The sequence below is a fragment of the Drosophila novamexicana genome, unplaced genomic scaffold (assembly GCF_003285875.2).
Source record: "Drosophila novamexicana strain 15010-1031.04,08,12 unplaced genomic scaffold, DnovRS2.1 tig00000108-arrow-pilon, whole genome shotgun sequence".
In the NCBI taxonomy this organism is placed as follows: domain Eukaryota; kingdom Metazoa; phylum Arthropoda; class Insecta; order Diptera; family Drosophilidae; genus Drosophila; species Drosophila novamexicana.
This window is the reverse complement of record NW_020824772.1, coordinates 163,767-187,914: the sequence shown is the minus strand read 5'-3', so window position 1 is coordinate 187,914 and position 24,148 is coordinate 163,767. Positions and strand designations below refer to the sequence as shown.

The window sequence follows — 24,148 nt, the reverse complement described above, 5'->3', positions numbered from 1 at the left end:
AGTAATCACAATAAAATTGCATTTAATGTCGATTCGCGGCGACAATTTGCAAAATGTTTTTTTTTCAAATATTTTTAGTTTATTTAATTTTTTTTATTTTTCTTCAATTTTTTTATGGCCAAATTACGCAAGAAGCTAATTTGCGATGGGTAAGCGTGAGGTCCGCCAAATCATAAAAGCTATAAGACTATAAATAAAAGTTGTAAAAAGCAGCGCTAACAAATAAGAATGTTAAGTTTTCGAGTGTTGCACGACTGCTGAATGCCCTCACTCAAAGTTTTCGCAGAAGTCGTTGACGGGCCCTTAGCTGCATTTCACAACTGTTTTATGGACTCGGGTTTTTGGCGTTTTTATCTGTGCTTAAAATCTGAAAGACGCGTCCCGAATCTGTAAATAACTTGAGCAAACTATGTACAGTGGACATTGGCTGGGTATGAATACCCAATATTTTATATAAGATTAGTGATAACATGCTTGTAGTGTATATGTATGTACAGTGACCATTGTTAGTTGGTGAACGCAAAATAAACATTGGGAATCTTTTTTTATATATAAACAAGCTGTCACTGCTCTTATATAAAACAATTTATTTAATTTGTTAACAAATATTTTTATTAAAAAAGGTATAGTGAACATTTAAGAGTTAGAGAGCATCGGTTCGTTGAATTAAGGTCCAGATTTATTCTATTAAATAATTTTTTCGTATATTTATATTCTGATTTTAGAAATTGAACAGAAAGTTCAGTCTGTTTGACATTTAAATAAAACGTACAACCGGCAATACATAAAAGTATTTAAAAAAAAATTGTTATTGAAAATAAAATTTCTTGAAATATATGTTTACAAAAATGTACGCAAGTATTTCAAAAATTGGTAAATTTTCAAGCAACACTCAAAAAAGGGTTTTTTAAGTGCAAATTGCCATTTTTTCCTATGACAAATTGCACTTAGTCAATTTCTACTGTATATTGGCGAGTAGTACGCGCTAAGTATCACAATGAGTTAAGTTTAAACACACACCACTTGCTCTTGTTGTAAACATTATTCTGCACATATTCTCATTTATCATACAAGTATGTGAATGTATAGTAAAGATTGCCGCACAATGGCAACCCAAATTCGAATGGTAGGAAAACCCACAACACGCGCACGAAATTATTCAAATTGCCATTGTTGAACAACTGAATCGGTTTCAGGCTGAGACTTTAAGTTTTCCAAAGCATTTTCTTATGATTTTCACTTTTCGCCCAGCTCCAAAATGCGATCGTGAGCGCATGTTTTCATTTTCATTGCGAGTCGCCCCCGAGGAAAGCTGCAGCCGAACGCTTGGCCTGCCACAGCTCAAGTGCGCGTCCCAAGCACTGTGGCAGCTCGAAGATGGGAGCTGCGAATTGGTAGCTGCGAGCTGGTCTCGCTGCCAGCGAGAGCGAAAGTGCACGACATTGGGTTCATCAGCTGGAGAGTGAGAGCCGCAGTAGCAAAGGCAGCTCTCAGTCTGCGCCACATCCGACAGGCGGGAAATCGTGGAGCTCTGGCTTTGCCTGTGCGGTAATAAGTTGATTGTGCGGTAATTTCGGTTTCACTTGCCCGTCCTACACCGCAAACTCTGAGAGACTCACACACAGAAAGAGAGAGCGAGCGAGAGAGAAAGAGAGCGAGAAGAGAGTGAGGCAGGGGGCTGCATATTATTGGCCAGCTCGCTGGCTAGCTACGGGCCTGGGCCACACATGCGCAAGAGTCGCATCATCATGATCGCTAACCTCTGCCCATGTGTGTGTGTGTGTGTGTATCTGTGTGTGCCGCTGGCCGACTGTGTTACGGGCTCTGTGCGATTGTGGCATCTATGCCGCTTGGATTTTTTGTATAAATTGATGATGCGGCTGCATTGGTTCGTCAGTGAAGCATTTGATTTGGTCTAATAAACATCGGTGAACCGAGTCCGAGTCCGAGTCTAGAGTCGAGAGTGCAGCGAGGATAACTGAGAAAAACAACAAACGTGAGACACTCAGCCATACATACACAGTTTGGCCTGGCATCCCTAACAATCGTATCTCTTCCCATCTCTACACTCCCAACACACACCGATACACGGCACAGACCTAGGATTACTGTGACAGTGCAAGTGTGTGCGTGCCAATCCGTGAATATACATTTACATACATCCATCTAAAAGAGCGCGTGTTTGAGCAGCCATGAAAACCTTCATCTTAATGTCCTGCCTGGCGCTGGCCGCGGCGCGCCCTGAAGCCGGCTACAACTATAATCGTCCCGGTGGCGGCGGTGGCTCCCACGGTGGCAGCGGCGGCGGCGGTGGCGGCATTGGCATCAGTGGCGGATTTGGTGGCGGCTCCGGTGGTGGTTTCGGAGGCAGCTCAGGTGGCGGCAGCTTCGGTGGCGGATCAGGAGGCAGCTTCGGTGGTGGCTCAGGAGGCGGCTTCGGCGGTGGTTTCGGCGGTGGCTCAGGAGGCGGCTTTGGCGGCGGCTCAGGTGGTGGATTCGGCGGCGGATCCGGCGGTGGTTTCGGCGGAGGTGCGTCAATCATCAAGCTTAACTAACTTCCCAGCTAATCTTGGATAATTTTGCAGGCATCGGTGGTGGTTTCGGAGGCGGTGGTGGCGGCGGCGGCACCACTTTGGTGCAAAAGCACATTTATGTGCATGTGCCACCACCAGAGCAAGAGGAAGTGCGTCAGCGCCCCAATCTGCCAGTGGGCCAGGCCCAGAAGCACTACAAGATCATCTTCATTAAGGCGCCATCTCCACCCTCGTACCAGGCTCCAGTCATCCCGCTGCAGCCCCAGAACGAAGAGAAGACCCTGGTCTATGTGCTGGTCAAGAAGCCCGAGGATCAACAGGATATTGTCATTCCCACGCCCGCTCCCACGCAGCCCTCCAAGCCCGAGGTCTACTTCATCAAATACAAGACTCAAAAGGAAAGCGGCGGCATCTCCGGCGGCACCGGTGGCTTCACTCAGACCAACACTGGCAGCGGCTACACAACTGGCGGCGGCGATGGGGGTTTTATTGGTGGTGATAGCGGTAGTATCTCCGCGCCATCCAGCAACTACGGCCCACCCGGCAAGTCTGGCCCATACTAAGCAGCATCCCCGCAAAAACAAGATGAACACTCACCTCGATCTAACCACAATCAGACACACACTCGGCTCAAGCTGCTGACTAGTCCTGTCTTTGACGCGCTAACACTCAAATATTCCCGAAAAAAGACACGCCCACACTCAAAACCACAAACTGCGACTTGACTCAAACTCTGGACGGGAGAGTCGAATTCGACACAAAACGATTTTCTCGCCTCAGACTCACATAACTGGACGCTACTTTCGTCCAACACTTTTGTATATAAAAAAATGTTTCCGACTATCCTAACTACACCATCATTCGATATATCACCACTTCCATCTCTCTCTCTCTCTCTCTCTCTCTCACTCTCTCTCTATCTCTGTCTCACTCACATACACACGCACACACTATCTCGTCTGCCTTTCTCCCTCTCACTTGCCTAACCAGAAAAAAAAACATGAAAAAAAATCAATTAGCTAATAGATGACAAGTGCTGAGTTCCCCGGGAAGGGAACTTCACTTGGCATCCGGGCATCAGAAAAAAAAATAAGAAGAAGGAGAAGTTAATAGATGATGATAATGCGAAAGTTGAGATATAAATCCATTCATAATACATACATATAAATATAAATATACATTAACTATATTATTAGATCTAAGTACTTTATGCACAATAAAAAAAAACAACGGTGACAAAATTACAAAAAAAAATCCATCAAGAGTATTTTGCTTTTCTACAAACCTTGCCTCACAAGGGCTAATTTCAGCAAACCCTGGAACCAAAAATAAAAAAATTATTTTCTACTGATATTTAGAAATCTTTTCGTTTATTTTGAATCCAAGATTTACAACTAAATTAGGCTTATATTATTTTGCGAGTGTATACATCGTTTTTCCATTAGCAAAAAGTACACGCCCGAGAAATTGATTTTTGTGCTCGTCCCTTGCATTTTTATTGTTAGTGCGCCTCTCTAATATTTACCTATTGGGCACGCATTGCTTCCACATGCGGATTACTGACGTCAATGATGTCGTATAGGACGTCCCTGCCAGCCAGGCGATAAGAACGTGCGTTCAGTTCTGAATGGAAATCCTTAACAAAGCCTGGGCAGTAGGCATTGCCTGCTGGGAGATGCTTTGCGACTTTAAACTTGATTTCACGCAGCTGTAGAACAAAGTGTGGCTGATTTTAGGTCAGCCGAAAAACCAATTTATCCTTGCATCATTCGGGCTTGCTTTAAACTTGGCCCACTTACAGGACGGGAAAAAATTAATTAAAGCGAACGGAAAATTGGTGTGGAAGTTCTGGAAGCCCACTAGAAACTAATTAAAAAGTAATTTCTCAGCATTACGCTCATAATTTAAACATCGAGTTTGGCCGCAGGAAACCTGACTTATTTTTTATAGTTTTTTTTTTACTTTTTTATCTAATCCCACCACCACCCAGTCATTTGTCTTTGCTCGTTTTTTTTTATTTTGGTTAATCTTTTGCATGGGAAGGTAAATTAACGGTTTCCGCCACTTAAGCAGCGCGGTCTATAAGGAAGACAAAAGGGCCAAGTACGCGGGGCTGTAGGCGGACAAGTCCATTTTAATTAAGTTGACTTGTGTGAATGATTTTCCCAAAGTTTTCCGTTTGAACTCAACAGACAGACACAGAGCACCGCCGGGCATGGTGTGGGTCGCCCAGAGGACCTGGCCCAACTGCGATTGCCTCGCTTAAAGCTAGCACAGCTGTCCAGTCGGGGAAGCCCCAGCCAAAGGTGCAGGTAAATGAGAAACTGGAAAACTGGCAAATGGCAACTGGCAACAAGCCGCAACTAGAGCTAAAGTTAGTGACAGCGCCCCCATCTTCGCTTCATCCAAAACACTTTTCTGGGCCAGGGCGACAAAACCTCAGAAAGTCCACCAACTTTTTCATTTGTTTGAATATTTAATACCCTTATGGTGTGAACAGTTCTCCCGAAATGTGAGATACGTTGAACAAAGGCCTTTTTCCATTTCAATTTTTCGCTCAGCTTTTAAGAATTCAAGATGTACCTTAAATTATTATATTTATATGATATAATGCAGCTATACTACAAAAAATTCCCTTTAAAAATAAAAGTCTGATTTATATCAAACATATACCTGTAAAAGTGGACCTCAATGAGCGTAGAAACAGTTGGAAGAATACTATTTAGAATTTGTTATATGTACACCTGTCAAAGGTAAGGCTTTAAGCCAGCTCAAATTCCGTATACCTTTTTTACAATGAACCATACCTTGAACCGAACTTTTACTTGAAATTCTTTTTTCCTAAGATAGATAACTAGATTTTTAGCTTCCTAACCTTTATCAAAACGTAGCCAAAAGAAAGACTATTTTAGTACCACCAGACTTTTCCATTGACTTTAAACAATTTAAAGATGCTCTATTGAAGGCTTAACGTGTCCAAAAAGAAACAAAGAAATTCTGCTTACGAAAAAATCGTATCTAAACCAAACAAAAAAAAAATGATGCAAATTCGTTTTGAACTTCTGCATTGGTTCAAATCGTTAACTGGCTTTACAGCCTTGCCTAGGGTGTTTCATATTCGGTACTCTTAAGCTGAAACTGACTTTCTAGGTTTTTTTCCTTGCTTTTTTATCATTTATCAAGTTTCGTTTGGTTGTTGTTTCACTTTTTAAACATTGCAATCTGCGTTTATTTTGCTTGTTTCTTTGTGATTTTTATTTTTTTTTTTATTTTTGGTGTAATGCTTTTAATGCTTTAAATACACAGCGTTATACGCCGCCGCCGCCGATTCGCATTGTCATTGTCGCTCGAATTTCAGTTTCCTCCTCTGCGCTACACTTTGTCACTTTCACTTTTGCCTGTGGTTGTTGTTATTATTGTTGTTATTGCTGTTACCTTTGGCCGCAACAGTTGTTGTAGGTGGCCCCAGGCCATGAGCTTGTGTTCCCAGTCACATATTTTGTGCTCTTACTCATGCCCGGCTTCCGGATCTCTGTCTCTCTATATACATATATACATCTCGCACTGTACAGGTGACGCCCCAAATGTTGACCCAAACAATCAAGTTGTTGCTGTTGTTGTTGCCTTTGCTGTACGCCTAATCAATGGGCCATCAGTCATACAGACACAACTCAATTCGTTTGTTGTGGGCTGCCTTTGACTATGCGGCCCAAATTTTTAATTACACTTGCGGCGCTCGTAAAGTGCTGCAAGCACAATTAAATTGATAACAGCAGCTGCACTTTAATCAAGTATTTCTTGCCTGGGCGTAAAGTTGCGAGTGTGTTGCATGCCCCAGAAAAACAAAAAAGGGATAAACTCCTTTTTCTCTCTTTTTTTTTTGGTTGGGTTTGTTAGCATGTTGCAAGATAGCCGGACGTACATTAATCAGCTACGGGTGGCATGTGTATACGTACATGTATGTGGGCGTGTGTGTGTGTGGCAAGTTTCGACCACAACATTGTCGTAGTTGGAACCGTTCTGATAGCCCGGTCCGGGCTCGCTCTATATTGTGGCATTTGGCAACAAAACAGCGGTTGCTGTTGTTCTTGTTGCTGCTGCACTTCGCCAATATCCTTTGGCTGTTCCTTTCCTATGGGCGGCATCAAATTACTCATGCGATTTTTTCCCTTGTGGCAAATGCCTTACATGCTTTTGGCACTTGAAAATGTGTTGTACGTCCTCTTGCCCCAAATACATATAGTTGAACGGCATGTGCTTGTAATTTATATGTTCTCCCTTTGGACCTTGCACCTCCGAAGTATTCATTTAACAGTCTGTGAGACATTTGGCCATGTTTTTGGCCTCGATATCCATTTGCATTTGCCTGCTTTAGTATTGGGCATCTCGAGTACAGTTTTCAGCTATGTTCCCATTTAAGCAGTTAACTTGCCTAATTTATCAAGAGCTCCCAAATGACTCGAGAATGTGGTTATTCACTGGAAACATGTTCCAGCTGCAAACATTTTACAATAAAGCGATTCGTTGTTAAAAGTAATCAATCAAAATTCGACAAAAAATAAAAATAAAAAAATAGCACAAGCAATTAAGAAATTTAAAGGGAAATGCATAAAATTCAATTTGTGGTCAGCTAAGAGACTAACAAGAAAGACGAAGTACAAATATAAATAAATCTATTTACGTTGCCGCACCATGAATACCCTTCTGGTAAAAATTGGGATCTGGGCGTGATTTTAAAACAAATTGTTTAAGTTATTAATATTATAAATTTAAAACGAGTGAAGCATCAACTAATTTAATTCGCATCGGCTGCTTTGTATTTCTGCTATTATCCTTAAACCCTTACCCTCGACTGCTCCAAAATAATTACAGAATATAATATATATATTAATATATTAAATTATTATATTATGAAATATGTTTCTATACATGTATTCCAATAATATAATTTTAAATTTATTATATATGAAACGTCTACACAGATAGCTAAAGAAAGTAATTCAGCTCGATATTCAGCGATATATGTATAAAATGAGGAATTAAAAAGAAAGTAATTCAGCAGGATATTAAGCGATGCATACTCATATTATAAAAATCAAGAAACAACAACCCGTTCTGACGAACACTTTTTCCTCTTTCTCAGCTATAACATGTCGGGAATTATAAGCATCAAGCGACATTAAAATCAAAGTCAAAGCTCAATTTCTGTGAATTTCAACCCAATAAACTTTGTTGTTTGTTGCTTATTATTTATGCAAAAATAATAATTAACATTATGCTCGAGTCGGCCAGCCTTAATTATTGGCACACACAGAAAATGTCACTAAGACCAATAGAAAGAATAATTAATTTGGAATCAAGGTTTCCCCTCTTTGGAGCATATGGATTTTTACATACTTTGTATATCTACTTATGTAAGATATCAAACAGAACCTTTTCTTTACATTACACAGTATACCCTCTGTTAGTGTGCCCTCAAGCGAGGGCATCAGAAAATGTTTGTGAATATTTATGTCATGTCTTCAAACAGAAACTCGAAACGTGCGCAAAATATCGCGTGATAGATGAAAAACTGTATGACCCTTATTTAAGTGGGCTTTCCTTGAGGTTCGGCTTGCCACCGGCGCTGGGTGGCAATCCGAGCCACAGCATCGGGGACCTGGATTTTCGGCTTCGGCTGCCACATTTAATTGGCAGCCAGGCGGCTCTTGGGCGGCTTCGCATCTGACTCCCTCTGACCGCACTGCTGGCTGCTGCTTTAAGTTTATGACACTTTCGGCGTTATAATTAATTGCGCGTTTTCCTTAGCCCCTTTTTTGTTGTGGACACGCCCACGTTGCGCCCCCTACCTCAGGAGAACCTTAATTATAATGTTTGTTTGTCGTAAAAGTAAAAGTCGCGTCACGTACGTCGAGGGAAGACCCGCAAGGGCCATGCACATGCATCAAAGTTGAGCTGCCACGCCCACAAGAAACTGTTGCCATACTTGGCTTTAATTTTATTTGGTTTTATCGCCCAATATGGTTTACCGACTGGCTGGCCGGTCAATGGACGCAGCTTTTGTTCTTGCCCCATAAATTGCCACGGCTATAATTGCACAACAAAAATTCCATTTACAGCTTGGCTACTTCAGGAGCAGTCCCCTCCCCCCATCAAATAGAGCTCCTTGCTGTTGTTTTTAATATGATTATTTTTTATGACTTTCGGATTTTTACGACGCTATTTTTCCTGCAATCATTTTGTTATTTCTTAATATTCAGTTTGCCGTAGACCTGGCGAATTAGATGTAAAAACCTGTCCCAGTCGGGACTCTGTCTGACTTTTGGGCCAACAACTTTTGCAATAAACTGCGTCCAACAAATTAGTTGCTGATTAGTTTAAGTCGCGACGGCATTGTTTAACGTTTAGCTGCACTTCGTTTAATCACTTTATGAAAAGCGCTTGTAACTGGGTTGCCTGCACTTCAAAGCGCTTTTCACGGGCCAACAAGCTTTTAATATTTTTTTTTAGCTTATTATGTTTATGCTGTGTGGGGGGGGGGGGGGGGGGGGGGGGGGGGACCTTAAGACTTTCGTAATTGTTTTGCAATTAACACAGTGCCTCATTGCAACGCCTCGAGACGTGCGACATGCGGGTTACCACAGTTCAACAAGAAAGTTTCATTTGGACAACGGGGGCAACCCTCGAGCACGCGCTAATCGATAAGCGAATGAATTGATTAATAGCTTTAGATACAATTTTGACAGTGATGAACTGTTTAATACAACACTTTTTTGCTCGTTTCATTTCTATAGACCAATTTGCGTTTTGATTAAGCGTTTTCTCTATTTATTTTTAACCGAGAGCTGCAAAGCTTATTATACTGTCTATCTCTCTCACACACGCTCTCATTCTCTCTCTCTCTCTCTCTCTTTATTTTCTCTCCAATTAATATGTATATTTTCGCCATAACTTAATTGATATTCAAGCGTATCATTTACTGGTACTTTTTGAAAGATTCACTTTGTTTTATTATGCGATGGAATCGATCAGCACCTTTGTTCTCTGCCAAGCAAAAGACTGTGAAGGGATATAGTTACAATATTTTGTAACTTTTATGAAACTTATTCATAACAAATAATCTTTATAATTTTTAAATACCAAATTTTTAGATAACACTTCTTATTTTTTTAGATTTAAAACCTCTAGAATTGACTATTCGTGTCAATTATAGAAATGAATATTTTTTATTAAATTGTTTTTCAGTTGGAACATACTTTATTTCTTGTTTGTCAAATATTTTATTCAATTTTATTGCTATAGCACAATTTTCTACATTTTTATTTAAAACAGTGTTGTATACCAGAATTTAAAATGAAACTTTCATCATTTTCTGATATTTAAAATAAATATTGAGAATGGAAAACCTTGTCTTAAATATTCTTTTGAGTTGATACACATTTTATTCTTTGCATAATTTAATTTGCATGTTTTGTAGAAATGTCTTCTTTAGACCTTAAGCGCATGAATTGTCAAACTCTCGAAAAACCATTTTTCTGTTAATAATCAAGCAATTAAAAGCTCGCCAAATCTATACCAAACGCCCTGCATAAATTTCAAGCTGCCTTAACCTTGTCCAAGCTGAGCCTATTATTAAATTAAATGGCATTTTGGGCAAGGTTTGAGCTCTACTTAAATTTGGCATTTGTTTAGAAAGAAGAAATCTTAAAATTTCAATTTCATTTTTTAATATAATTTTATTGTATCTGTTTGTCTCTGCCTCTGCCTCTGCCCTTGCCTTTGCGCTTTCAATGGCCAGTTCCCAGCCGCAGACAGTAAACAAATAAAAGTTAATCTAAAAAAAAAACGGCGTGAACAATGACTACAGGCGTACAATGATATTACGGGACTTGCCTAAAAATAAAGAGAAAAAATTGCAATCAAGCGGCTTTTAGAGCTTACCTCGCCTCACACGCCGCCAAAAGGCGTAGGGGCAGTTGCGGAAGTTGGGCCCGCTTTTGGACTCACGTTCAGCTGATTGGACAGTTTTAATGTCTAGACGGTTGGCCGACTCTCTGGCTGGCCAGCTGCCGAAATTAAGCCTTTGAGAGATGCCTAAAAAATCAGTGGAAATCAGTTTTGCTTTGTTTTTGTTTTTGGTTGGTCAATTGAAAGCTGAAAGTTGGGGCTTATTGTTCATGTTTCGTCATACTTTGCATTTGACATTTATCCGATTGTTACTACAGATTTCTGCCTTCATATGTTATGTATCATGTTCAAGTAATGCATCGTGTCCAATTCGTATGACTTAACAGGCGCAATAACAATAAAAGCTCTACAATTGCGAGAACACCCACACTCAGAGAAAATGTGACATTTAAATTATTTGTCAAAACTGGCATAAAATTCCTACATGTTTTTTTTAATCCTTTTTAACTCATCTAATATTATATTTTGTATAATAACTAATGCTTACAAATTGCAAGATTTAAGAAAAATTTTCTTAAAAAGAGTCAAAGCAATTTCGGCCTTTGCTACATTTAAATTTAAGTAAAAGATTTCTGCGTTTGTTCTCCAAGTGCACACTTAACACCTGGAATCAAATTCCCGAGCACTTAAATATCAATCAAGTTGGTAGCATATAATCACTTTAATTAATCAAACTAAATGGCAACCCGTAGACATTGCTCAGGTCCAGTCTATTTACAAATGCGACGTGCCAAGAAATTAAATTAGCGCATAATTTGACAGAAAACTTTGCACCTCATTTGCGTCCCTCGGGTCACGTTTTGTAGGCCAAATGGACCTGCCTTCGCTGCGAATCAAAACAGAAATCACTCAGTTCTCACTGGCTCGTTGCTCGGCCCTTCAGAGCCATTCAAAATCATTTGTCAGTCTGGCTGTTGCTTGTGTCTTTTAAGGGGAAGAAGGGGCGTGTTTCGCATGAAGCTGAAATCATTTTTAATGAATTACAACATACAGCACACGAACTCATTTTTTATGTAAGCGCCAGACAAGGCATTCGGCTTTATGGGTGGACATAATAGCTAACAGTGGGCATAAACGTAGCCATAACCGTAACCGTAAACGTTACCGTAACCGGTTCATGTGACCGCGCTAAAAGTCAAAGTGTCAAATAGCTGATGCGATCTGCTGCTGATGCTGCTGCTGCTGTGGCAACTGCCAACAATTAAGCTGCCGCCAAAAGCCAAATCTGAATCAAATTATCCGCAGCCAAACGAAACAAATCTTAATGTTGCCAAAAAAAACAAAACTAACTAACCAACATTCCACAAGCTGGCTGAGTCCAGGTTAGCCTTAAACATAAACATTTAAAGCTGCCACAATTTGTTGCATGCCTCTAATTCATTGTTGCATTAGCGCTAGCGAGCTGATATTTTCATAAAATGCAATTTGCAACACCAAAGTTTTAGTGGTTTCTACAAGTTGGTCTTTCAATTAGGTAGAAAAACCCTTTTCCTCACAGTTTTACCATCACATAAGCCCAACTTCTACACTGAAAAAAGCACGAATTTTCTTAAACTAACTAAAAAGACTGCAAGTATGTTTCTTTGAAATCCAAAATGCTTAAGTTAGACACATTTTAAGAAGTAAATCAGCTTGATTCGAGCAGCAGGCAATGTGACATTTTTACATTACGATTTTTTAATTCAATTAAAGAGTTTTTTATTTATTTTAAGAAATTCTTGTTTTAACGAATCGTGGCTTACATTTGATTAAGTTTTAAGCCAAAAATGGGTTAAAAAAAAAGGAATTATTTTTTTCTGTGTAGTTGTGGATAGTCAATGTATTGACTTCTATTCACAGTTCGACCTCGTTATTTGCCACACTTGCCACAAGTATTACAGTTGCCCGGGCAACAGCAGTACATATAGACATGTTTAGCTATTCTGAATGCCGACCCACTAACACATCTGACTGTGCGTACAACTTGGCGTATCATTAATGTTTTCCCTGCACACGCAATGCCAAATACATTGCCAGGAGGCGTTAAAGAGGAAGCTAATACACTCGTTAAATACTCATTTATGTGCGTGCAATGCTATACCATAACAATGGGAGCTCTATAAAAATCAAAACATGCTAATTAAACAAAAAGTTATGAATGTCGTCATGGAATATGATTTACTGTACTTTTTGCTGTTATGATAAAAAAAAAATAGCAGGCAGATATAGCTTTGTGTTAAACAGAAAAGCTTAAAATAATCTACTTTGTGAAAACGGGGCTCAAAGGTTTTGTGGGTTAAGTCTTAGGATCAAATTTTTGGAAATTTCATTTGCGACGTCTTATTGATATAATAATATATTGATATATTGATAATTGAAATTGGTAAATTGGTAAATTGATATATGGTAAATAAAAATCTTTCATTATACCGTTTTCGCGATTTTTCCACACTTTCGGGTGGAATTTGCTATCCACGTGTGCACAGCCATTGCAAAAGCTACCCAAAGTAGGAACTTTCGTGCGATTCGGTCAGTCAGTTACGAGTATCAGTTTTGTATATATACAGAGATAGTTAGACAACTTGCTTATAATCGAGAATAAAGATGCTCTTTAGCGCCAATGAGTATGTCTCCATCTTACACAATCCTAATATAACCGTAATATACCGACTTTATGTATACAGCGCAATAACCAGCACATATTACGAATGAACTCTTGACTCTGCGCAACATCTGGCCTTAAATTTTATTTGTCAGCCAGTTGGTCGAGATGCCCCATAATACAGTTAGCAGAAGTCACATATGTAAATATGGCTGCAATATCAGCAGGATTATGCGATAAACATTTAGCTGGCGAGCAAAAAATTCAATCGAATTTCACATATGATTCGATTATTGGCATTTTGCTTGCCACGCACGCTTTGCTTGTCCCATGCCTTCTGGTGGCTGCCACATATCGGTGCCGCTGAGTTTTTGGCAGCTTAGTCAGCTGACTGGCAACAGCGTTTAACAGCCATGTCGTGCAACCTCTTTGGCTAAAGGTAGTAAACACGTGAAATGTGCTCCAATGATGTGCACATCATAAAACTCAACTGAAACGACGGCTTATATGTAAGTAGTCAGGCTTGGCTTATTACGTCAGCTGCCATTTGAGCTAAAAGCTTATGCAGTCTCCACATGGATATTAGTTGCTCTCAAATTGGCTAGAACATTTTATTGAACCATTAAAAGAGAGCGAACTATTATACAGTGTGTTGAAACTACCTAGCCAAAAATCTAGGCTTGCCTTGTGCGCTGATTAAGAGAACACCTGAAGATACATTGTTTTTATTAATATGTTTGGATCTTATTATGTTTATTTTTCTGTGTAATTACACTTAAACCAATCAAATATATTAATAGAAAATCGCAGCTGCGAGCTTGTTGGTCCGACGCTCAGACAAATAAATCATGTCAGGTTTGCATGACTGCATTGTAGTTCATGCTCTTCAAACTTTTGCCACCGCTGGTTCCCTATTGTAGATCGAGTTTTCCTATGGCTAGTCATAGTGCTCAATTTCGACCCAAAAGGAAGCGTCTGTACAAATTTTAGCTTCCTAGGCTTTGGGGCTTAGTCCGTCTGTCAGGAAAAACTCTTTAACATACATTAAAAATATTCTGTAAGCACAGCTAAATAAGTCAAATGCTTTATTCAGTGACGTATTAATAAGCTATCGCTAGAAAGTGTATATGCAACAATAAAAAACAAAAGATGAAATACTTTTGAATATATTCTACAGATATTTTGACTTTGCTTAAGCACATCACTTCGATTGTCGTATGGCTGATTAAGACCGAGCATATATAAATGCCTCGCATAGTGCATGCCTTCATCCTACGGTTGATGATTTATTCGCACAACTTTGGCGAAAATCGTTTAACCATTTTATGGATAATAATTTTATGGAGACCAGAATACAAATTCACCCTTCCCTTCCGTGTTTCGCATAAAAATTGCTTTTATTGGCGAAAAGCTGTGATGTTCAAAAAGAATGCAGGATATACACACTCACACACACACTAGCACACGCACACATTAGCTAGCACTTCTGAGCTGTGCAGCATTTAGTATTTATTTAACTTTTAGCTGATGAAATCAGCTGCGTTTACTACAACTTTTTCATGTGCTCATAATTACTCAGACGCCAACACACGTGCATATGTGGCATGCCACAAACGAGGCTAGGGCTCGCAGCCGACAATTCCTCTCATACAGTTTGCCATGGGCAGCTCTTTAAGCTACTTGGATTTAAGTTGAAGCATTGATAAATTGGCTGCAAGTCTGGCCTCTGCTTCCGTTGCTTATAAATCAGGTTATACGTTGACCCCGCTTTTATGTGCACACGCCATGCTGCCGCATATGGTGCTGGCACAATGTGAGGCAAGCTCGTATATGGCAGCACAGACAAAATGAGTGTGTTTGTCCGTAGGTGCATGAACTTTGAACCGCAGCAAATGTCAAAGCATCCTTTGAGGCAGGACATAGCTTTGGAAGCCCAGTCATACTACGGGGACGGGGCTCATCTGCTTGGCTTAAATGAAGATTTTATTACATTTCGCCTTAATTCTTGCTCTGTTTTCTGCTCTTACAGATGATTAAAATGATGCTGACTGTTGTAATTGTATTCACCAGCTGCTGGCTACCATTCAACATACTACAGGTGGGTGGTGCGGTGGTTCGGTGGTTGCCCTGGCAGCAAATTAGCCACAAGGCGCACAAATCTTGCCTTTGATTGAGTTTCTCTCTAAAACCCTCAACCCCTCCCCCTCTCTTTCCCTCTCTCTCTCCCTTGCAGCTGATGCTTAACGATGAGGAGTTCGCCAATTGGAAACCGTTGCCCTATGTGTGGTTCGCCTTTCACTGGCTGGCCATGTCGCACAGCTGCTACAATCCGATCATCTATTGCTATATGAATGCCCGTTTCCGTGGCGGATTCCTACAAATAATGTACCGTGTGCCCGGCCTGCGGCGCTGCTGCTGTTTGCATCGATATTTGCGCAGTCGCGGCGAGCGCAGCTATGAAGCAACCGGTGAGATGACCTCCAAATACAATCGCCGAAATGGTGATGGTCTAGTCAGGAAACCTAAAATACGCATTAGGTGCCTCCTCCCTTATCTCTTTAGTACATTATTATGTAATTCAAATCTATTTGTCTTAACGTTTGTATGCCAAAAAAAAGAAAATCAATTAACATCGAAATAATACAAATTTAGCAGGCGGGTGTTACCGACTGCGAAATACTCGTTCACAGTCCAATAACTGCTTAAAATAGGCTAAATGACCCATTTATTACGATATATTTACTTTTCCGATTTCCATATATATTTTTTTATGTTTTTTTTCTTGGAGAAATGTGGAAGCCATAGAAATATTTAGCAATATAATATTAGAATTTTATCTAAACCCCGGTACACACTATGCATCCAATTCCCCCTTTTAACATTGTGAACGAGTATTAAAAACACAAAGCCTGGCATTTTTGGTTAGCTAGTTCCCCTAGGTAGTTAGTTCCACGAGCTTCCCATATGCCCATGCATGATGTACACATAGCACAAAAGCCCAATCACTGCATGCGTGAGCACATAATTTTACATATTAAATTTATTATGAAGACTTTAGCCAGACTTTTAATTGTTAATTGTTAATTGCCGTTGTTGTTGTTTTTCTGTATTCCACGCCGCCTGAAAAGGAACCGAAGATGCATTCCACCTACATCGTGTGAACACGTGCACCACCTACATCAGCACAAGACGAAAGCTGCGCACGAATTCTATGCAAATGGTGAGTAGAGATCTCTCCGGCATTATACAGCCATATAAATAAAGTTCTTTTAGAGCCAATTTTCATGTGCCGAGACCACAGTGTTGCGGTAGCTCCCGGCACCGCGCAGGAGCCAAAACCAAGGCTCCAGCCACGCCAACCAACTGGTGCATTTCACCTGAACAGCGCCAGCTACCTGAGCTCCACACAGTTTTGAAATACAGAAGCTTAAAATAAATGAGTTTGAACCAAAGATGTGCTGAATCTCCATTGATATATTATATCTAGAGTACATGCATGCAAAGCTAGTTATGTGTCTACATACTTATAGTGCTAAGTGTATTATTGTAAATGTTGACTCAATGTAAATGAATAGAATATATATTACAAATATCCATAAATAAATGTGCATAGAAATACAATTGACGTTCTAAATAAAAAATTAAATCTAATTTTATTATATTATAAATATAAAAAGAATATGTATAAATATAAAATAAATAAATACAGCATGGCAGGCAAAATAAAAAGTGCATAGGGAAAAGTGCATACAGAAACTTAATTTTTATTCCGCCCCATTTCAGCCGCAAAATGCATTGTAATCGGACCCAAAATGCCTGAGTGCGTGGTGGAATTTAATTTAATTAACGCACAAAACTATGCAGCACTTTATGCCAGAGGAACACCAAATACGCGTAAAATGTGTTGCATACTTCCAAGCGCAACGTGTACATTGCGTATACGTAATATTGATCAGGATTCAATTAGTAAAGCAGCCATAAAAATGAATAGCTACATCAGAAAATTCCATTTATTGCATATATTATTATAAAAATACGCGCCGAATGCAGCTTTAAAGGTATGCTTCATCAATTTCTAGACTAATTAATACAAATCAAAATGTACGTAGAAAAATCACTTGACTTGGTTTCATCATCACCATACGCGGCACTTGGTCTGCTCCGGATTCATGGCTGTGCCCCGGGCACACTTGAAGGTGCGCGCAAATTCCTCTGAATTGGAAAGAACACCTTTCAGCCGTATCTGGCCCGGACAGTGCGAATCCTCCAGTGCATATCGCGATGCAGCGGGCGTGTATGTCTCACACCAGAGATTGCCGAACGAGATGAAAAAGAGCTGCTCGTGCGTGTAATGCTCCAGACCGGGCAGCTTAAGGCGCTCGCGACCCACCTCCTTCACATAAAGGCGATACGCTAGATAGGCCTCCCGCATGCCGCCATTGTCTGCTATATTCTCGCCCAGCGTCAGGTCGCCATCAATCTGCAAGCAGGCCGAACAGAAATATTTATTGGGCTTATCCTGCAGTTCTCTCCTTCGTTGCCATGCTTACGTATTCGCCAATATCCGACAAATAGTAGCGACTGTACTGTTCCACGAAGCAATCAGTCCGATTAACGTACTCGTTGATTGTCTGGTTGGACCACCATTCGACCATGTTGCCCTCTTTGTCGAATCGCCGCCCGCTGTCATCGAACCCATGCGTCAGCTCATGTCCCAATATCGTACCAATCGAGCCGTAATTCAGGGCTCTAATAAAGATGCGTTCGAACAAATGTAATTGAGTTGCTGTCTTAAGGGCTTAAAGCGCCGAGATTGAGTGCATAGTGTGGAGTGCAAGGTGCGGAGTGATGACAAAAGTGTCTCGGTGCTATGTGCTTGTTTTGTTTTTTTTTTTCTTTTGACGGAGCTGTAGTAACTCACTCGAGTCCTAGGCCATAGAACGGATACTGCAGAATAGCAATGGGCACAGCTACAAGAAAAAAACAATAAAGAGATTATGAAAAAGAGTAATAATGACCGACTGGTAGATACCCTGTAGACACTGCCGAATTAATTAAAAATATGTTTGGCATAATTTCTTTATCATGCTATATATCATGCAAATATGTGAATATACATACTACCAAAGCATAAGCATAAGCTGAGGTCGAAAAAAAGTGAATATCGATTGTTGTTGACTTTTTGGAAGTGGTGTTATCGATCAAGAGAAAGGTATATAAGCCGTGGAGTATATTTAATGAGTCTATTGAAGTCGAGAGTCTAAATATCAAATTTGTTATCTCCTAGGTCTTATAATCCTATCAGAGGTATAAATATAGGCCTATCGATTCTAGATAAGCTGAAGGTGTCACTAAATATCGGAACTTAACTTGGTATGTGTATGGGTCCGACAATCGGTGTGCAACCGAGAGAGTATGTACTGTTCCTATACCCGAAATTTGAACTCTCTGAGCCGGACAGGTATGGTTAGATCCATAGACGGAATCAAGAATACATAATTATATCCATGCGTTCGGTTACACAAATTTTCACAAAACCGTTATACCCTCACCCAATTGCATTGTGTACAGGGTATACAAATAAAACGATTATAATGAACACACGAATGCCTTCGACTTACTTATGGCATTCGATTGAAACGTATGGAAAGCATTCACATTGGATGGCGCCGTGGCCCAGCCTATGGGCTCCGGTTTGTCCATATCATTGATTTTGGCCAGCATTTGCCAGTGCACAAAGCCCATTAGATTCTCCAGATGAGTGCTCGCATTGACCTTAACGCCCGCATAGTGGTTATTGAGGGCTGTCGCATTTGTCAGCCACGGGGGGTAGCCAATGAAGCTCTTCATTTCGGCCGACTTTTGCATTGTCCGTCGCTTGGTGGCCGCGTCCATCCATGTAGTGGCACGCACCAGTCGATCAAACGAGCGTCGTATATCGCTCAGCATGCGCTCCACACGTGGCAGGGTCTCCCTGGTAAAACGCTCATCAGCCAGCACATAGCTTACGGCCATGCCGAACAGGGCATTTACGCCGTGGGCACAGTACAGGGAACGCGGTGTGCTGCCCTCGGTGCCAATGATTAGACGCATATATTCCGCATGAAGCAGTCGCATGTCGCTGGTCGTGTGCAGCACCAGCTCCTCCAAGGCGCTAAGCCACAAATAGGATTCAATGTACATGGCGGGCATCTCGTTCAGATATTCTACAATGTTCTGCAGATAATATATATCCGCATGGCTGGTTATAATGGTCGTATTCTTGATTGCATCCGTTGTGGACGCATGTTTTGTATCCTCGAGTATGAGCTGCATATAGCGCAACCAAATGGGCATCGTTTGCGGCGCAATGTTCTTATCCGTCTGATTCTGCAGCTCCAGCAGTGAAATGTAAACAATATCCTCCACAGGATTCTTCGAAGGCTTTGTCGTGTTCTCAGCCTCCTCCTTCAGCTGCAAGCAACAAAAACTAAAGCAATTAACTGAACAGTGTTAGGCTTAGACATGAACCAAACACACCGAATGAATCTTGCGTGCCACTTTGACAGCCTGCTTCACCAGCTCGGTTATGCCCACTGTGGCCTCATCCTGGTTGACATCCGGATCCACGTAGAGCAAATATTTCTCAACGATCTTCCGCACATACGCTACATATGCGGACATGCCGGAACCTGTCTGTTTGCTAGCCTCCTCCTCGTCCGTTTCGTGATTATCATCGCTGTCATCAGTTTCGTCCAGGTTGTCCATGTAGATGGTTTTCCTGTGGATTTTACGCAGCATCTTATGGGAGTCATCATTGTTGCTAACCGAAAATGAAGGCTCAATTGTAGCTGGTAATTAAAGACATTAATCCTTGCTACTCACAAAGGAAATGCGGATTCGGTTTCGGGCGTGCCGAGCGCAATACGATTTAGCGTACGATTTAAGGGATCGGGAAACACATCGAAGCCCACAATTAAATCCAGGCTTAGATGCCGCTTGATAGTCACCACCGAGTCCAGCCAATTGTAGCTAAAGTTGCCCATCACCGTGTTATACTTTGAGCCGCTGCTCAGGGTCAGATTCAAGGCCGAGGGCAACACCGGCAGCTTGAACTTTTGCAAATAGTTCACAAGCGGCTCCAAGTCCCTCTCATCAAGCAGATCCGTGTCCATGCAGCCCTTGTACATGGTCTTTGCCATGCCCACGGCAGCAGGCTCCTCACTACTAATATTCGACTGTAGAAAAGAACGAACCACACGCATTACATGCGCCTGTCGCTCCCGGAACCAATCATTCGAGGTGGCCGAATCGGGACGTGGATGTTCGTTGGCCCAGCGGCCGCAGGTGAATTTGTAAAAGTCCTCGCAAGGATCAGTCTGTTCGTCCATGGCATAAATGAGGCTGGCCGCTGTGCGGATGCACTCCTTACTACGGCATATATGACTAGATTTCTTAACTGAACCAAAAAGCAGCCGATTAAAGAGTTAGCGATCTGAGGGAGCTCTAAATATTGTCCAGATACTCACACGTTATGCTTATGACTATGATTGTTATCAGCAGAATGACTACCAGGGCTGCCAAAATGCCCAGCACGACCTTGTGATAATAGCTGCGACGAAATCTGTGAGGACAAAAAATCAAAATTCCTTCGTCAGAATTCCTTAGTAATACTTAGCTCCTTTGTAACAAGAACTTCTTTTTAAGAGAACTGCATATAAGAACTAAAATAAATTCCTCACTGAGGGATCCTTTGTAAGAGATCATAAATAAGATATCATTAAAGAGAATTCCTTTGAAAAAAGTTGATAGTAAAAATAATGCGTTGTTAAGAGATCCCTAGTAAGAACTTTATAAAATGAACCTCTTAAGAAGAAGTCTTTAGTAAGGAGTCCTTCTAATGAATCCCTTAGTAAGAACTCATAAGAACTCTTGATTACTTACTTGGATTGGACGCCAATCAGATTGGAGTTAATGGTCTCGTAGGGCAGCTGTTTGCTTTGGGCACTGCCCGCCTGTCCATTTTCGCTAAAAGCACGAACTGGTGCCAGTTGGCCGGACAATAGATTCCGATTAGCTGTAATGGACATGCATTACATGGAGTTAGTTATATTAATACACTGCAATTTATTATATGATCATAGGGTATTATAGGTTTGACGTATTCAAAAATCGCACGACAATATTAATACGTAGTACCCCTTACTTTAAACTAATTAGCTCGCTGTTGTCTGTTTAGATGTCTGCCATTTGCCCATTTCCCCTGCTCTTTATCCCCACATATATTGCTGTCCAATCTTGATCCATTTGCTGGCTGTTCACGTCATTAGGCAGGAGTGCAACAATCCTTTTCCAGCCCGGGCTATGGACGAGTGGGTGGTTGGCTATTTGCAATTCGGACACGTGTGGCATGTTGCATTAACCTGTCACATTCAGCTGCAAAATGCATTATCCATTGGTTCAATGCACTGCAAGAGTTTTGCGTGTCCAGCGACATTAAGCTAATTTTGAAGCTGATATGTTTATTCCCCAAACGTGCATTTTATATCTATGTACTATATATAGATAAAAAAATTCATTTCTCGTGATAATTGAGGAGTTTTAAGTATCCTGTATACAAAACGAAATTGTAAAATCAATTTTTAACTCTCTAAAAGAAATTATCCGGCATCGTTCGGATCAAATGAATAATGTTGAAAATGTAATAGGTATCAAGATTATTTCCCGCATTTTCATTTCCATTTCTCAATATGTTAATCTAACTTCTTTCTGTCTGTATAATAACAAATATAATGCACACATATAGATATGTAAAACTTTAATGGATTTGAACCAGCGCCCTTTCGCTTGATCACAGACAGTCAGTTACCCATGACAAGCTCATTTAAGCATGTAGAGTAAAGATCTGTGATATTCCGTATAAGTTGATCTACTTAATTGTTTAATTAAAAACATCAAAATAAAGTCTCATCAATGAATGTGGATATATCGATGATTTAGTCCATTATTTCACCTAACCTTAACCCCAAAAATGTCAAAACACCATTTTTGGAAAAAAAAAATATCTTGCCATTTTTTATCTAATTTGGACTCACCAAATCTGTCCAAAAATCATGCGCAGCCAAATGACGATACATATCACAATTACAATAATGATTTTAGTAATGAAAACCAATGAAGGATCTAAGGGTTAAAGTGGTTGCTAAACAATACACATCAATATTACAAATAATAATAATAATAATAATAATAATAATAATAATAATAATAATAATAATAATAATAATAATAATAATAATAATAATAATAATAATAATAAAAATAATAATAATAATGATAATAAAAAAATAATAATAATAATATTACTAATAATATGAATAGCATAATAATTATAAACATAATTTAACAATATATATTAGATTTTTTTGTCACAAAAGGAAACAAATTTGATAGCATTAGAGAGTTTCGAGAAAAATTACATTTCTTAACAATGTCCAAAATTTTAACTTTATTTGGCTTTGAAACTTTCAACCTGGAAGTTAATATATACGCCATGGCTGAGGACGTATCTGGTATAACCGACTATATGCATCGTGCTGAAAAGCTAAACACAAATTTTTTTCAACCCTTGGAATTTGTCATGGAGCTATGGGCCGGCTTTCTGACTATAGCTCTAGCTGTGTATTTGCTAAATTGTGTTTCCAAATATAAAAAGGCGAAGCTCTTGGAGAAATCAAAAAAGCAGCAAAAGCAAACTGAAGAAATGAGCGAAGAGCTTATGGATATAGACTCAGAAAAATCAACATATGCATCCGAAACGGATCAAGAAGTAGAAAAATCTAATGCTAACACAATGTTGCCGAATGCAGTAAAAGAACCAGAGAAAGGTCAGAAAAAGGTCGATAGTTAATTTTTCATTGTTTGGTAAAGATTTATTTTTGTATTCCCCATCAGAGAGTAAATTAATAAAAGCAAGGTTTAAGTGTTAAATATTATGATATTATTCTTATTCGTCATCAAGTGAATAATTATTGCGCACGGTCAGTCGCTTACTTGAGGTTAATCTATACATATTTAAAGTCAAGCTATTTGCATTCCATTGTGGTTGCCTAATGAATCAATGCACCGCTTGTAACTCGAAAGTTCTAAATTGCTATGGATAGGGTGTACATATGTACATTCCTCATTGAGAAGTACTTTACTTTATTGATATATATATATAAAACTTTGAGGACTGACCAAATGACTGATTGATGACCAACACAAGCATAGCCCATTCTTTATTTACCTAAGGCATTACAAGCTTCCATCAGTGTGGAAAATTTGTGAAATCTCTTCGATTGAAATCAAAATCATTTCTAAAGATATTTATGGAAATTCATTTGAGAACTGAGAGCTTGGGTGGAGTAGTATATTTCACGATTTGGGAGTGGATGGAATAATATGTTGAAAGTTTGTAAAACAAAATTTAACCCATGCAAAGCCGGATAATGCCCACTATTATTGTTATAAATCAATTCGAGTTGTTCGGCTGCCTATTTTACACATCAATTTAGGTACTTTAATTGCGGATTGACAGCAATATGACTCACCCGGCGTTTGTAGACGCTGCAGCGGCAGCGGCTGTTGCTGCAGATTCTCATCGAAGTAGCCATTGTTGGCGCTGGAAGTTGTCCAGATGCGATTACGTGTGCTAGGTGGGGCAGCATCCATATTGGAATTGTCGCCGTTGCTGCGAAACCGCAACTTAGTTGATCTTAAATCGTTTATTCATTTTCCCCGTGGGATTTTTTTAGTTATTTGTTATTATTTTTTTTTTTTAATGAACGCTCGTATAAATTGTGATGTGCTTCATTAATATGCGTTGGCAGTCGCTGAATGTGGTTCACATAGAGGCGCACACCACATGTTGCGCATATAAATGAAGAGGTGCAAGCGTTTTGCTGGCGCAGATTAAGGCGTCGACACACGAATTCCGAAACTTCTCTTTAGCCTTTGACCTATGCAGTCAGTTGCATAATTGTGCATATAGCGAACCAGAGCAGCAGCCACTGTAAAACTCATAGGAAATATCGTATAATAAATA

At 40.0% G+C, this 24,148-nt stretch overlaps 3 protein-coding genes across 3 annotated transcripts in view; 2 read left to right on the top strand and 1 right to left on the bottom strand.

Annotated features, from left to right (window-relative positions):
• LOC115771891 (RYamide receptor) overlaps positions 1-16,537 on the top strand; it is a 43,968-nt gene extending 27,431 nt beyond the window's left edge. Inside the window, exons 4-7 of the mRNA XM_030717775.1 lie at positions 15,113-15,181; positions 15,317-15,551; positions 16,212-16,303; positions 16,357-16,537. Of these exons, the coding sequence (XP_030573635.1) occupies positions 15,113-15,181; positions 15,317-15,551; positions 16,212-16,303; positions 16,357-16,395 (435 nt within the window). The 3' untranslated portion in view covers positions 16,396-16,537. The remainder of the gene's footprint in view (positions 1-15,112; positions 15,182-15,316; positions 15,552-16,211; positions 16,304-16,356) is intronic.
• On the top strand, positions 2,193-3,097 carry LOC115771892 (serine, glycine and glutamine-rich protein). The gene is made up of 2 exons (XM_030717776.1): positions 2,193-2,529; positions 2,586-3,097. Exons 1-2 carry the CDS (start codon positions 2,193-2,195, stop codon positions 3,095-3,097), a joined length of 849 nt encoding a protein of 282 aa, XP_030573636.1.
• A 599-nt stretch (positions 16,538-17,136) lies between the features above and the next one.
• On the bottom strand, positions 17,137-23,775 carry LOC115771638 (endothelin-converting enzyme 1). Its single transcript, XM_030717438.1, has 9 exons — positions 23,655-23,775; positions 21,007-21,139; positions 20,592-20,686; positions 19,948-20,521; positions 19,603-19,885; positions 18,705-19,536; positions 18,005-18,053; positions 17,634-17,832; positions 17,137-17,563 (listed from the first exon to the last, which is right to left on the bottom strand). The coding sequence occupies exons 1-9, from the start codon at positions 23,773-23,775 to the stop codon at positions 17,219-17,221; spliced, it is 2,631 nt and encodes an 876-aa protein (XP_030573298.1). The 3' UTR covers positions 17,137-17,218.
• Positions 23,776-24,148: the final 373 nt, after the last annotated feature.

Coding starts and splice junctions, on each gene's coding strand:
- LOC115771638 (XM_030717438.1), bottom strand. CDS start 23,775: ATGGATGCTGCCCCACCTAGCACACGTAATCGCATCTGGACAACTTCC. Junction 19,886..19,947: donor ACCGAATCCGCATTTCCTTT/GTGAGTAGCAAG, acceptor ATTTTCGGTTAG/CAACAATGATGACTCCCATA. Junction 19,537..19,602: donor TGGCACGCAAGATTCATTCG/GTGTGTTTGGTT, acceptor TGTTGCTTGCAG/CTGAAGGAGGAGGCTGAGAA.
- LOC115771892 (XM_030717776.1), top strand. CDS start 2,193: ATGAAAACCTTCATCTTAATGTCCTGCCTGGCGCTGGCCGCGGCGCGC. Junction 2,530..2,585: donor CGGCGGTGGTTTCGGCGGAG/GTGCGTCAATCA, acceptor ATAATTTTGCAG/GCATCGGTGGTGGTTTCGGA.